This window comes from Brienomyrus brachyistius, chromosome 1, assembly GCF_023856365.1.
Source record: "Brienomyrus brachyistius isolate T26 chromosome 1, BBRACH_0.4, whole genome shotgun sequence".
NCBI lineage: Eukaryota > Metazoa > Chordata > Actinopteri > Osteoglossiformes > Mormyridae > Brienomyrus > Brienomyrus brachyistius.
Window position 1 is genome coordinate 32333323 of NC_064533.1, and position 13128 is coordinate 32346450.

Here is a 13128-nt window from a genome sequence, read left to right on the forward strand (position 1 = left end):
ATAAAATGATTACTTTTGATTACTAAAAATGTAATAAGTCGAGTAGACAAATTACACTCTGTTGTTAGCATGCCATTGTATAATGTGGTAATGTTTTTAGAGAATGAATAATGTATTTTGTGACTAGTACTCGAATCCAATTTGAATTGTATATGCCCTGATTCACACTAGGACTCGATCTGACAGCTGTTCGCTGATTGTGTGAATTCATGAAAAACATAAGCGGCATTCATCTGCCATATCAAATCAGTCAGGCTTTTGGTAGCCTCATTTTCCTCAGGTATACATTAATAACTACAACGTGCTTTATTTGCAGAGTGCTTTGCCTCTACATAATGCATCATTAGGTATGACAGCTACTGTCAGGGCTAACAAGACGTCCACACCCAGAGTAATTAAATGTGAATTCACGGATTTTAAAATCCAAAACAAAAACATGTCAACCATTTGCAATACTTGCAATAAGATAGACGAGAGACTAGGAATTACACCCGTAAGTTAATTTATAAATAGAATTTAAATTGAGTAGAATATAAATATTTTATTAATGCTCATGGAGAAATAATGCTCTCCATGAGACAGACACATGCAGATAAGAGCAAAGCTCGGTGTCAGGCAGCGTTCAGTGCGTCTTGCTTACTGTTAACGCAGGTATCTGATGCACACCTACACGAAAGAATAGGTTATTTATAGCGTACCGACAAACCGCTTATGAAAAGATGCAGAGCCAGCATAGAACATGGTATTGCCAAACCGATTACAATTTCTACACAGACGACTGGGGTGGAGCAGTGACCCCCCCTCCAAACTCCGCCTATGGTAATTTAGAATTAAGGAAATTTGAACCAGTATCACGGTTTTTGCTGTAGTTGCAGTCTTATAATGATTTGGACATGATGTGGTCGGTGGTCACTTTTGCAATTGATCAATTTGACTTTTCAAATTAACGTGAAAAGAGAAGGTAAGTAAATTCTATTATATCAGACATGCTTTTCGACGACCTCGAAAACCCCTAAACCATCACCAAGCGGCCATCTTGTGCCCACCCCCTTTCCCCTCCCTGGTCTTCTCTGCGCATGCGCTAACACGGCCAGCGTGCCCCGAGGTTGATTAATTTTTCATGACAGAGAAGATCCCGTCCTATGGCGATGCGGTCGGCGATGTCTGCCGTCGCCCCTTCCTCCCAGAAGCCAACGCATCGCCAGCGTTTTTGACAGCGCTAGAAGACAAGGCTTAAGTCATTCCGATGGCCGGAGGGCTAGTACACGGGCGGCCCTGTTAACCAGTCCGCTCCTCGTCGTCATGCCGTGAGCTTCGGTTTAAGGAGCTTTCGCTTGGCGTTTTTAACCGAAATGCGACGCTACCTTCGCGTGCTCCTGGCGTGCGCCGTCTTCGCGCTGCTCTCCGCGCTCTATGTGTTCAGTCAGTTCGCCTCGTCGCTGGAGCGCGCGGCCGGGCGGACCGACTGGAGGGCGCGGCGCGGCGACGTGCGCCAGGGAGCCGGGAAAGGGGCGCAAAAATCAGGGCCGAGCGACCGGCATTGGTTTAACAGGTGAGCTTCCTCTGTGTAACAGAAAGAAATTAACCACACGGGTTGAGTGAATTTAGGCTCAGCAGCGGTGGGCTTCCCGAGTAGCTAGGAAGCTAGCAGAAATAAGTATGTGTGAGTGTTTCTCCGGGACATGAACCCGCTTCCGATTTGTTACCGAGGAACTGTGCAGCGCCTCACCGACTTGGCAGCATATGTATCGGAATCTGTGGGGTCTGGAGTCACCGCCGCCGGAAGGCGGTTTAACCGCGAGCACGACGCTCCCTGCTTGTTGGTTTGTTAAAGTGGTTTTTCAGCAGCTGTGGCTTATCGGTCTGGTTGAGGTTTTATTTGGCGGCGGCGTTAGTGCTGCTTAATTGGTTTTTCAGTGAAGATTTGAGAATGCACGGAATTAGGCACTGTCCTTGTTCGAGGTGAAGATTTTGAACACGCCTTTGATTTATTCAGGATCGTATTTATAAGGGGTTGGCATTGTAGCACAGTTGTGCAAACTGTTCGTTTTTTTGCATTGCAAAAAGAAGAGCAAACGGGAAATGTGCGGTTAGATTACTGGAGGTGTCCTCTCGTCCTGGTGTGAGGCAGGATGTGTGGAGACGCAGCGCGCAGTGTTTACTCAGCTGAGCTTTCTGCTGTTTTAACTTAATGGATTATTACCCATTCTGTTTTTACTTTTCATGATATCCCACATATCAAGTTACTACGCAGTAATGGGGCGTTAAACTCAACATTTGTATCCGTTTCCATTTCAAAGAAATGGCGTGTATACTCCTGCGATGTAATCTATGAGTAATTTGACCTGAGCCAGCACCAATAATGAAACGCTATACTCCTGTTTGATTTTATTAACGATTATTGGCGTCAGATTATAAAATGTAATCCATTCCCCTTTTGCTCATCCCAGAAAAACTACAATTCATAGTCCAACATTTGTAATATTAAATGTAAATACATCCTTCCATTTTGTGAAACCGCTTGTACTGTTCATGATTGCGGGGGTCCGGAGCCTATCCCGGAGGGATATCCCAGGATGGGGCGCCAAACCATTGTAGGGTACTCCTATGGCCAATTTGGCAACTCCAAGTAGCCTCAGCATTTTTTGGACTGCGGGGTAAACCGGAGAACCAGCTGGAAATCCCACGATAACGCAAGGAGACTATGCAGCACATGGAACACTGGCGGAGGCTTGAACCCAAGTCCCAGAGGTGTGAGGCAACAGTGTGAATTACTGCACCACTGGGCCACCCTAAAAATGATGAAATCAGGGACGGATTATGGGTTGTGTGGGCCCCTGGGCAAAACGTTCGCGAGGCCCCCCCCCCCCCCCAACCACCACAATTCAAGGGCCCTTGGCAGCCAAACGCCCTCCCTATAGGGTCAGGGACCCTTGTAGGCAGAGGATCAAAGAATGTAGGCCCTCTAAAATAGACAAACAAAAATATATTGTTGATAAGCGTTGCAAATTTTTGGGCTAGGGGCCCCACGGGCCCCCTGCACCCCAAGGGCCCCTGGGCAGCGGCCCCGCGGGCCCGGTCCATAATCCGTCCCTGGATGAAATCTGATTATACAACCGGGTATTTTCGGTAGTGTAAGACACCAGTCTTTGACTCACATAACTAACACTTTTATATGATCATAAAGAGTATCTTGAGCTACACCTGCTTACTTTGTGTGGTGGTGAAGCAGCTCTTGGTTCCGTTTATCACTGGAGTGTCACTGGAGTGATCGAGGGGCGCTTTTATGCAGAGCCTGTTTTTTCTCGTCCTGTCAGGTGTAGGAGTTTGTCAGTGTCTTACTGGAATCCCTATTGGAGGCTGCCCCCTGCTGTTTGTGGAATGAACTGCTTAATGGAATCGTCTTTTAGGTAGGCTCGGCAGACTAATCCCGATGGCCATAGGAAGGAAAAGCTGTTATGTTCTGTTGGATTATCTGCTGAACGAAGATTAATCTGGAGATTGCTAGTAATGTCATATAAAGCTAAGCAAGAATAAATGCTATTTAGCACTGCGGTCCTTAATGTAAGAGACCCTTAAGCAAACAGGTTTTGTTCTAGGTTTCTGTAAAATTGATGGTTCTTTTTAGTGCGATTTCTCCAAAGGCCTGGCTTATCCCGGACCACACACTAAACCAATTAGGTCAATTGCAATCAAGATCACCATTTAGCTAAACACCAGAGCCCTATGTAACATAGTTCTTTTCCTGTTCAAATAAATGATTCAGCTCAAGAGCTGTGTGGTAATTAGCACAGAGTTGCATCAGGGGTATTGCATGAAGTAAAACCCAAAAATGTGCACGACTTTTTTGTCTCCAGGACTGGAGTTTAACACCCCTGACATATGTGCCGTTAGCAAAATAACTGGTAGCTATTATCCGCAAAGGGCCGGTGTGTTTGCAGGTTTTTGGGATAATGTTTAGGTCAGCTTTTCAAATCCACGTATGAGGACTCTTCAGCCAATCAGTCCTCTAATTTGTAATCTCATTAGGCAGTTGCAGTGAAAATCCGCACACACATACCGGCCCTTTGGGGATAAGATTGGCCACCCCTACTCTAGGTGAAACCCTGCTTGATAAAACGGGGAGCCAGGGCTGGCCTACTGTGTTGAGATGTGAATTTCAGCACCACTGACTGCCAGACCCATCTCCATAATTCAGCCCCCTGCTTTTGTGCTGAAGGGGTATGAGACAGGGACCATGTCTCTGTTAATGCCGTGAGACTGGCAGCCCCTGTAAGCAAAATATGGCGAAGTTTCTTAATTGAAAACATGGATTAAAGGTTTATCTTATTGCTTATTTGACACTAGGCTTCTGTTCCCAAAGGATAATGCATTGGTTTCAGTAAAGGGGAAGGACTTAACCACAGTAATTTAGCCTTTTATATTATGTAACATGCACTTTAAAATGGTATACTTGCACCCCATTTTACAAAGATGATTGATCAGTTAGGTTTTCTTTTTAAATATACTTTAATTTTAATATTCAGCCACAAAAGGCCATCTGATGCTGCTCGTTCTATGGCTTAGGGAATTAAGCTGGGCACTGACAGTCATTCTGCAATGTTTCCGTTGCCTTTAAGACCCTCCTCTACGTCCCATGTCTCCCTTGCCAGGTATCTCGTGTGCAAATCACTCTTGCAATTGGGTTCTGGACCCCAGCTCTGTAGGGGGGCTGGTGAGGAATCATACAGCTGGCCAACACCTGGTTCGTTTCAGGTACATCCTGAGGGACGAGAAGCCGTCTCAGGCTGGGGGACCCGGGCAGGAGCCGGTGCACCTTGCCGTGGTGGCATGTGGGCAGCGGCTGGACGAGACGCTCACCATGCTCAAGTCTGCCGTCGCCCTCGGCCGCCAGCCTCTGTGCTTCCACATCTTTGCCGAGGACGAGCTGCACTCCGGCTTCAGAGCAGCGGTGAGCACCTGTCTGACTCTTGTACGGCTTGTTTACAGAGACACGCTCATGATTTAACCGCTCGTACATAGGGGTGTAAATCATTGGCCCCAAGGCGATTCGATTCCAGTCATTGCGGAAACTGTTTGATGAATTAGAAATCTTTCATTTCAATCATGGTTTGATTCGAGTAATTGATGAATTGATTATTTTGATAGCTTAAGTCCAAACCTTTTCAAACTTCTAAAAAAATACACAAGTAGTACCAGAGGGATCTAATTACACACTATTAATGGTTTTCATAGAAATTAGCATAGCAGAACTTTAATTTTTTAATCATTTTTTTAATACAGGTAGAACAAACCAGTGTAAAATTTCAATGTGCAAAATACATCAAACGCATTAAAAGAAGCGCCCCCTGGGTGGTGGGGGGGTGAAGTTTGCCAAGCTTGCTGGCACCGTTTAGCACAATGTTACCTGGGTTTTTTTATTCTGTGGAAAGCGAAACATGGATCTGCAGGCCAGATTTAATAATGAATTATAAACATGTCGCTGGCCTCTTCTAAATGGTGATTGAGCCAATGAAAATGGCTGATCGCTCAAAGCAAACATCTGTTATTTCAGTAGTTGTGTCTATAGCTCTGGTGCTGCTAATTTTGAATATTAATAAAGTTTGAATATTAACTAAGATTGTCATAGCAGTCAGATGCCATTATTTTGATTTTTAACAAATATCGACCAATACTGATATGTTAACTACATTATGCATCACTAAGGCTAACGTGATATTTTGCATAGCCAGTTAGTTGGCTACGTCAGAGTTAGCTACAAAATAAGCATCGTAGTGCAAAGATCTCAGCCATTCACAGAGCATTCTGCATTATAAAATGGCCGAATGAGTTTCCCAAAAGCGTCAAGCACAAAGATCATCAGGTAGTGCTTCCTGATAGGAATATTGGTCAGCCTTCCCCTGCAGTCCTACTTTCAGAAATTTATCTGCTGACACTGCTACTGGGTACGTCTACCTGCGGCTTGTGAACTGGACTGCTTGCGTGCTGTATTCACCTTTCCCTCCTTTTTGTGCAGCTGGAGGCGTGGCCTGCCCCCGGCCGGTCCCGCTACAACTACACGCTGTACCCAATCACGTTCCCTGCTGACAACGCTGCTGAGTGGAAGAAGCTGTTCAAGCCCTGTGCCTCTCAGAGGCTCTTCCTGCCTGTGAGTCCCATGTGCAGCAAACCCCGGCATCCTGTCGCATCATGAGCAAATCTCAACATGCATACCTGACTGTACTTGTGCTCTCATCTACCTGTTATGCATCATCTTCCATTGCCAAAGTCTAGTTCCAATACTCAAACAGGAGTATAGAGGACGGTAAAAATCCCCGGATGTTGGTCTTGCTCCGCCCCAAAAATATCGAGGATACATGGGTTGCATCCTCACCAAACGAGACCAATCCCATGATTCATTGCACTCCAAGTTTGTTCTTGGATGGCAAGTTGGCAAGACCGGTCTTGTCAAGACAAGTACGGTCTTTGGTCTTTTGGTTTCTTGAGATTCACCCCATGAGTATTCATCATTCTCTTCTGTGTTACTGCTGCTCCTTTGTATGGAGATGCGAGTCTGGAGCTCGGACCGGCAATGGTGTGGCGGGGCAGTGGCTATAGAAGCAAGCCCATCATAGGGGACACACTCACACACCCACAGATACTCATTGCGATTCGCCAATTCCTCAAAGCCACATGTGGGAACACCTGGCAGGTTTTGGGGAAGCAGAGCACCCCAGAAACGCAGAACTAATGCAGAAATCAGACTGAAATTCAAATTTTATTTGTCATATGCCAGTCATATACAGTATGACTTGCAGTGAAATATTATTTTATGACACGACGTAACGTAAAAAGAATGAGATACAGATGTAATAGGATTAGATAAGAAATTACTCATAGGAATGTAACGGGGAGAGGGGGGGTACAGATGTCATTAACTGCCCATCTGTATTTATAGTAGTATGTATGAATAATGCAGTGCAACACTGAGCAGGGGTATTCCTGTAAGTAATAAATAGATTTGTAATGGGGGGTGATTATCAGCCAGGTCAGTCCCAGGTGTTGCCCTGGTTGAGGGTCCAAATGGCGTGTGCAAAGAAGCTTCCCCTCTGGGAGGTCCTCACCCTGGAGGCCTTAGGCGATGGTTTATCCCATCACAGGAATTTGTGGAGTGTGGGAGGGCTTTAGCCCTTTGTCCTCAGCTGAACTCTGTTAAAGGTTTATCTTAATTCCCTTCACCTGAGCTGCATCCTCCAGACTCTGCCTGCCTTGGTGGGTTTATTGGGCAGTGTAAAGCTAGGATGGGAAGGTTGCCAGTTCGAATCCCAGGGTCAGCAAAGTGATTTCACCATTGGTCCCCTGAGCAGGGCCCTCAGCCGATTACCGCAGAGACTGCCCGACCCTGCTGTGTCAGTTGCTTTGTATAAAAGCGCCTGTTAAAATTAAATATAATGCAGTTTCCTCAGCACCTCCCCCATTGGCAGGGTTCCTGAGATCTGCTTCTTGACCGTAAAGTAGATGACACCCTCCCCCCCCAGTCTGAGAATCCAGTGGTCCCTCAGTTAATTAGCAACTGGTCAACAGATGAAGAGGTTATTTTACGTATAATCATGTTGATAAAGTGACTGAGAGAGAGGGTGTGAATGGGTAGAACTGTCTGGAATGTTTAATCCAGTTAGTACCGGTTGTACTGATGTCTGTGTGTGTGTCCTCTGCAGATCATCCTAAAGGACGTGGACTCCCTACTGTATGTGGACACGGACATCCTGTTCCTAAGGCCTGTGGAGGATCTGTGGTCCTTGTTGGCCCGTTTCAACTCCAGCCAACTGGCCGCCATGGCGCCAGAACACGAGGAGCCGCGCATCGCCTGGTACAGCCGTTTCGCACGGCACCCCTACTACGGCAAGACTGGCCTCAACTCCGGGGTCATGCTCATGAACATGACCAGGATCAGAGAGAAGCACTTCAAGGTGCGCCTGCTTTTCTGTGTCAAGATTAAATTAAACAGTCTTCTGAGCTTAAAATATTTCAGTAAAGTGAAAGGTAGTTTACTGAAGATCATGCATCACATAATAATTCTGCAGTACCACGAGGTAAGGAGTATGCACTGATTAGTGCCTTGGTGTACCCACCACATGACAAACCACTCCAGGGATGAAAACCTGAGTCAAGCCATGTGATGGGTGATAACCTCAGCACCACTCTAGTCCAACTGGGCCAGTGTGAGGTTTTTCCCAGTGGCTGGAGTGCCAATCCTGCCACCCGCCCCCAAGTTATTCCCTGTAAGTTGGAGGACCTACTTATAGAGCTGGATGTAGATTTAACGTCATAACCCAGGATGACGCAATTGCAGCTTGAGGGCCTTGTTCAAGGACCCAATGGAGTAGAACCACTCTGGGCATTCACGGGATTTGAACCAGCAAAATTCCAGTTGCTGGCAGAGATCCCTCGCCTCAGAGCCACCGCTCCGACCCATGAATGACCATGATTTTATTTTTTAAATGGCAACTAGCCCACAAATTGTTTTCAGATGATTTAAATACTTTATTTGAATGGGAAGTGGGGTGTGCTGTTGTATTAAATGCGATCCTAAAGCTAATTTTGTGACTTTACTTTTGCTACGTGTCCCATGGGCAGAATGACATGACCTCGGTTGCCCTGCGGTGGAACGACCTCCTAATTCCATTGCTTCAGAAGTATAAGCTGAACATCACCTGGGGAGACCAGGACCTGCTCAACATCATCTTTCACCACAACCCTGGTGAGCCACGTTTTGCCCTGCCCTCTCTGTCCGTGATGATGTGAGTATGCCCATGGACTCGGGGTTAGCCTCGCCCAGACTGACCGCAGACCGTTCCCTTTCAGAGAGCCTCTTCCTCGTCCCCTGCCAGTGGAACTACCGGCCAGACCACTGCATTTACGGAAGCAACTGCATACCGGCGGAGCAGGAGGGGGTCTTCATCCTCCACGGCAACCGGGGCGTCTATCATGACGAGAAGCAGCCTTCGTTCCGGGCGGTTTACCAGGCGTTTCAGAGGGTGAGGAAGGGCTGGGGTGCAGGGATAGCATTATGGGTAATGCTGTTCTCTATCTGGGCACAGGCTGTCTCTCCAGTAACTCGCATACACTGGGCTCATCACTGCATTATTTGCTTTTATATATTTACCAGATACTTATGTCCCAAGAAATGTATCAGTGAGGCAAATAGTGCATTATATTTTTGTGTCTTAAAAGAACAGGTACAGATATGTTGCCCCTTGTTACATTCAGTACTTTTACATGCACAGCTAAGGGTATAGCTTGTCTACCATGTAATCGGACTACTGTCCTTGTCCCAATATACATGCATGTATAATAAATAAAATTAATAGTAATGGACGTGTGGACAAATTAAGTAACACAAGCTTTAATTGCGATCTGGTCGGAAGAACAGATGCAACAAGATCAGGGTAGCATAAGAAATAAAGTATTTTGCATAATGCACTGCCAACTCGGTATTGAAAAATTTTCAGATATTGAAATGTGATTTTGTTGTAACAAATATTTGGTTATTAATGAAACAAAATAGGAGTTAAATTCTCACTAACCCATCTAGGAGTGTTTTCAACAGCAATTAAGGATGGAAAATCATTTTCATTGTCTCAGTGAAGGCATGCAGTGCTCATGCAAAAGCACCGAATTTAAACTTTGAAAAAACTTGCTAGGTTTTTTTCCTATGATAGAGTAAGAATGTTTTAGCGAGACTTAAACTCCCTGCGCTATAATATTTGTGGAGGTTATTGAAGATAAGAAAAAGCCTTAGATCTTAATCTAGCTGATTAGCAATGTAAGTACTGGATGTGCATAGCATGCAATGTTTGTATTAATATAGGACATCATTCAGCCCTGTAATATACTTTTGTAATAAGCGTCATTTTTTGAATTCAGAACAAAATTCCCTGCCTTGCATTGTAGTGTCATTTAACAACAGTGCCGTATGGCACCTGGTGCTGTGGAGAAGTGCCCTTTAGTTGAGTGGTGAATTTGATAGCTTTACAGCGCTATGCATTTCGTACGTGTTGTACGTTTTTTTTATTATTTACAAACGAGATGCACGCTATTCCTATTGGTCACTCTTAACAATTGTTCTTGTTAACACTCTTAACAATTGTCTTCAGAGTCGCATTAATTATCTATCAAATGTTTGAAGGAGTCCATTGTTTGAGCTGCTGGCCCTGTCTGTGTTTAATCAGCTGACAGAATTCATTCGCTGATAACCTCAGCTGAACTGTTTACTAAAGATTCTCTGATTATCGGGGAGATTCCTCCAGCACAGGGTTGTCATGGCTTGATCACGATCCCAGGGGGACTGCAGACATTACACAGCCTCTGATTTAAGCCTAAATAAATCTGTGGAGGTAGCTACTTGTATGCTTAGTATTTTGTCATATTTAATATGTACAGGTAAATAGAAATGGAATTTGCATATACACAGAGAGGTCAGCTTTATGAGTAATTCGGTGTCTGGTGGCAAATTGAATAATTGTTTTTTTTCCCCCCCCAGTACACATTTGGGGAAGATTTGGTTGAGTCTCTCCTGCTACCTTTGGAGGAAGATTTACGCAAGACGACTCACACTTACTGTGGCCGGGCGGGACATCTTTTCACCAAGAGGCTTCAGCTGAGTGTGAGGACTTCTCAGGGGGACCCTTCCAGAGGACAGTGATTGGTGTCTTCTGGAAGGAGGAAGCCCAGGAACTCCTAACCAACACTGCCTTTAGCATAATTCTACACTTAGCAACAGAAAACCTTCTCGAATGTTCCACGCGATATCTGACCCTAAGTGTGATCGGGCTCCACCCTGTGTGACATGGTCAGAATACAGCCGCAGGGAAGGGGAGGAGCAGAGTGTCTAGCTATGTGCTGATTGGTGGTCTTCAGCACTTGTGGAGATGTGGCAGTGGTCCAGATCCACAGACTTCCAGCTCCTGACTAGCTGGGGCGTGACAATCATTTTTTTTAGTTTTATAACTATAACGTGTCTGACAATCACGCAGTGTCTCTTGGTGATCGCGCAGATAGGAATACCAGTTTTGTTTTCTGGAAGGGTTTTGTTTTTTTGACTGAGATGTTTGAGTATTTATAACATCCATTATTTCCTGACCGGATTTGGAGCAATAGATTATCCCTTGTGACTGGGGGGAAAGGGGGAGGGGTTTATCTTGTTTTTTTTTTTCTTTCTTTTTATAAAAAAGGTGGTTTAGCGTAGTATGCTAAGTATATCAGTGAGGTGTTTCATTATGGCCTCCCAACCATTTGTTTGGGCATTAAAGGGGCAGTTTACCCCAAAGCTGAAAAAAGGCATGTTTTAGAGGGGTGCCTTGGTACTATCTATCCATCTAGGTTGTTCTGCTGGGAGTTGCCTAGTTTTGGAGATATTGGTTGTAGAAATGTCAGGCTTCTCTCGAATATAATGGGAGTGGATATTTTTTCAGTTTTGGGGTGAACTGCCCCTGTAAATGACTGTACCTACATGCTTCATCCGTGGAGATTGTTTATGGTAGGACTGACCTGCACTGAATGCAAGTCTGGACGCCGGTACACCTTTGAGGTACAGCTCAGCTGCATGCTGCTTGTCACATCGGCAGTAAGTGGACCAGCATCCTGCCTTTAAGTCCTGGGCGTCTCTGGGCAGGCTTCAGCCCTCCAAAGTCCTTCCTGGACAAACGTTTGTTGAAGATGGATGGGTGGACAGACGGACTTTATGAAAATGTTCAATATATGCTGTATTTCAATGATAGAACCACTAATACACTGCTATGTTTGTGTACTGAAATATTTTAAATTGTATTTTTCATTTCTATTTTCTTAGTGTTTTCCTGTATTTAAATAGCTAATGCCAAAAATGGTTACATATGAGATTGTACATAGATTAATATTTTGATTGAAGCAAAACACTAAAATCTGATTTTTAATTTTTATGTCTGACTGAAGAATATTCTGAATGTGAACTTTAATGTTTTCAGTTCTTTTTAATGTTTTACTGTTGTAGTTTTACTGTTTTTGTTTGTGGGGATACGTAACAGGTAAGTGATTTACATGCAATATATTTTTGAAAAGATTAAAAAAATGAGTTTTTTTATATGCAGTGAGCAAACGATGGATTTTAAAAAATTAAAGATATTAGCTATTGAGGGCTCTGTTGTGGCCTGAAATCTGTATATTAATTAGTATTTTTATCTACTTCTTACACTTTAGCATACCTGCCCCTAATTTACTAGTTAAGTGCCTTACAGAGGGTCTTATGGAGTGGATATAGATCACCAAGCACGCACTGGAGTCCCCTGCTTTTGAGGATGGCAAACATCCATCCATCCATTTTCCAAACCGCTTATCCTACTGGGTCGCGGGGGGTCCGGAGCCTATCCCGGAAGCAACGGGCACGAGGCAGGGAACAACCCAGGATGGGGGGCCAGCCCATCACAGGGCACACTCACACACCATTCACTCACACATGCACACCTACAGGCAATTTAGCAATGCCAATTAGCCTCAGCATGTTTTTGGACTGTGGGGGGAAACCGGAGTACCCGGAGGAAACCCCACGACGACATGGGGAGAACATGCAAACTCCACACACATGTGACCCAGGCGGAGACTCGAACCCGGGTCCCAGAGGTGTGAGGCAACAGTGCTAACCACTGCACCACCATGCTGCCCCAGGATGGCAAACATAAATGGTATAATGGTGTTTTTTTTTTTTTTTGGTCAAAAGAATATCCAGCAACACTGAAGTCTTACCAACATCACTCTTACCTCGTTTCCAGGGTGCTGGTGCCAGGGCTGGGCTGGTTCTTCCTTGGTGCCGTTTGAGAACCAGCCTGCATTTCCACCGGTTTCAAAAAAGAACAGAACAGACGTTATGTAGGCAGAGGTGAAAGTAAAGTAAAGGTTAATCTGTAATTCGTATTTTGGATTTATTTTGAACTGAAAAAAGTTTCCGGAGAGTGACCCGCTGTGCCCTGTCTCTCTTACCTGTATCCACTTTTGTCTTCGTAATGGCTTCCCGTCTGTGTGTGTTTATTCTTGCTCACTATTTTACTGCCGTACTTTTAAGAATCGCGCAATAAGTGTCTGCTACAAATTGCCGTCCCCCTCATGATCTCTTTG

The 13128-nt window shown here is 44.9% G+C and overlaps 1 protein-coding gene across 3 annotated transcripts; it reads left to right on the top strand.

Annotated features, from left to right (window-relative positions):
- Window positions 1-535: 535 nt before the first annotated feature.
- Window positions 536-12154, top strand: LOC125704397 (glucoside xylosyltransferase 1-like). 3 transcript variants are annotated; one of them, XM_048969872.1, is made up of 8 exons: window positions 536-1552; window positions 3318-3410; window positions 4756-4951; window positions 6017-6148; window positions 7698-7949; window positions 8617-8740; window positions 8845-9017; window positions 10523-12154. In XM_048969872.1, exons 1-8 carry the CDS (start codon window positions 1353-1355, stop codon window positions 10682-10684), a joined length of 1332 nt encoding a protein of 443 aa, XP_048825829.1. In that variant the 5' UTR covers window positions 536-1352; the 3' UTR covers window positions 10685-12154. The 3 variants fall into 3 exon arrangements, with proteins under 3 accessions (XP_048825829.1, XP_048825838.1, XP_048825848.1); XM_048969891.1 differs by lacking the exon at window positions 536-1552 and adding an exon at window positions 1572-2751; XM_048969881.1 differs by lacking the exon at window positions 3318-3410 and having other exon boundaries at window positions 541-1552.
- The last annotated feature ends 974 nt before the right edge of the window (window positions 12155-13128 follow it).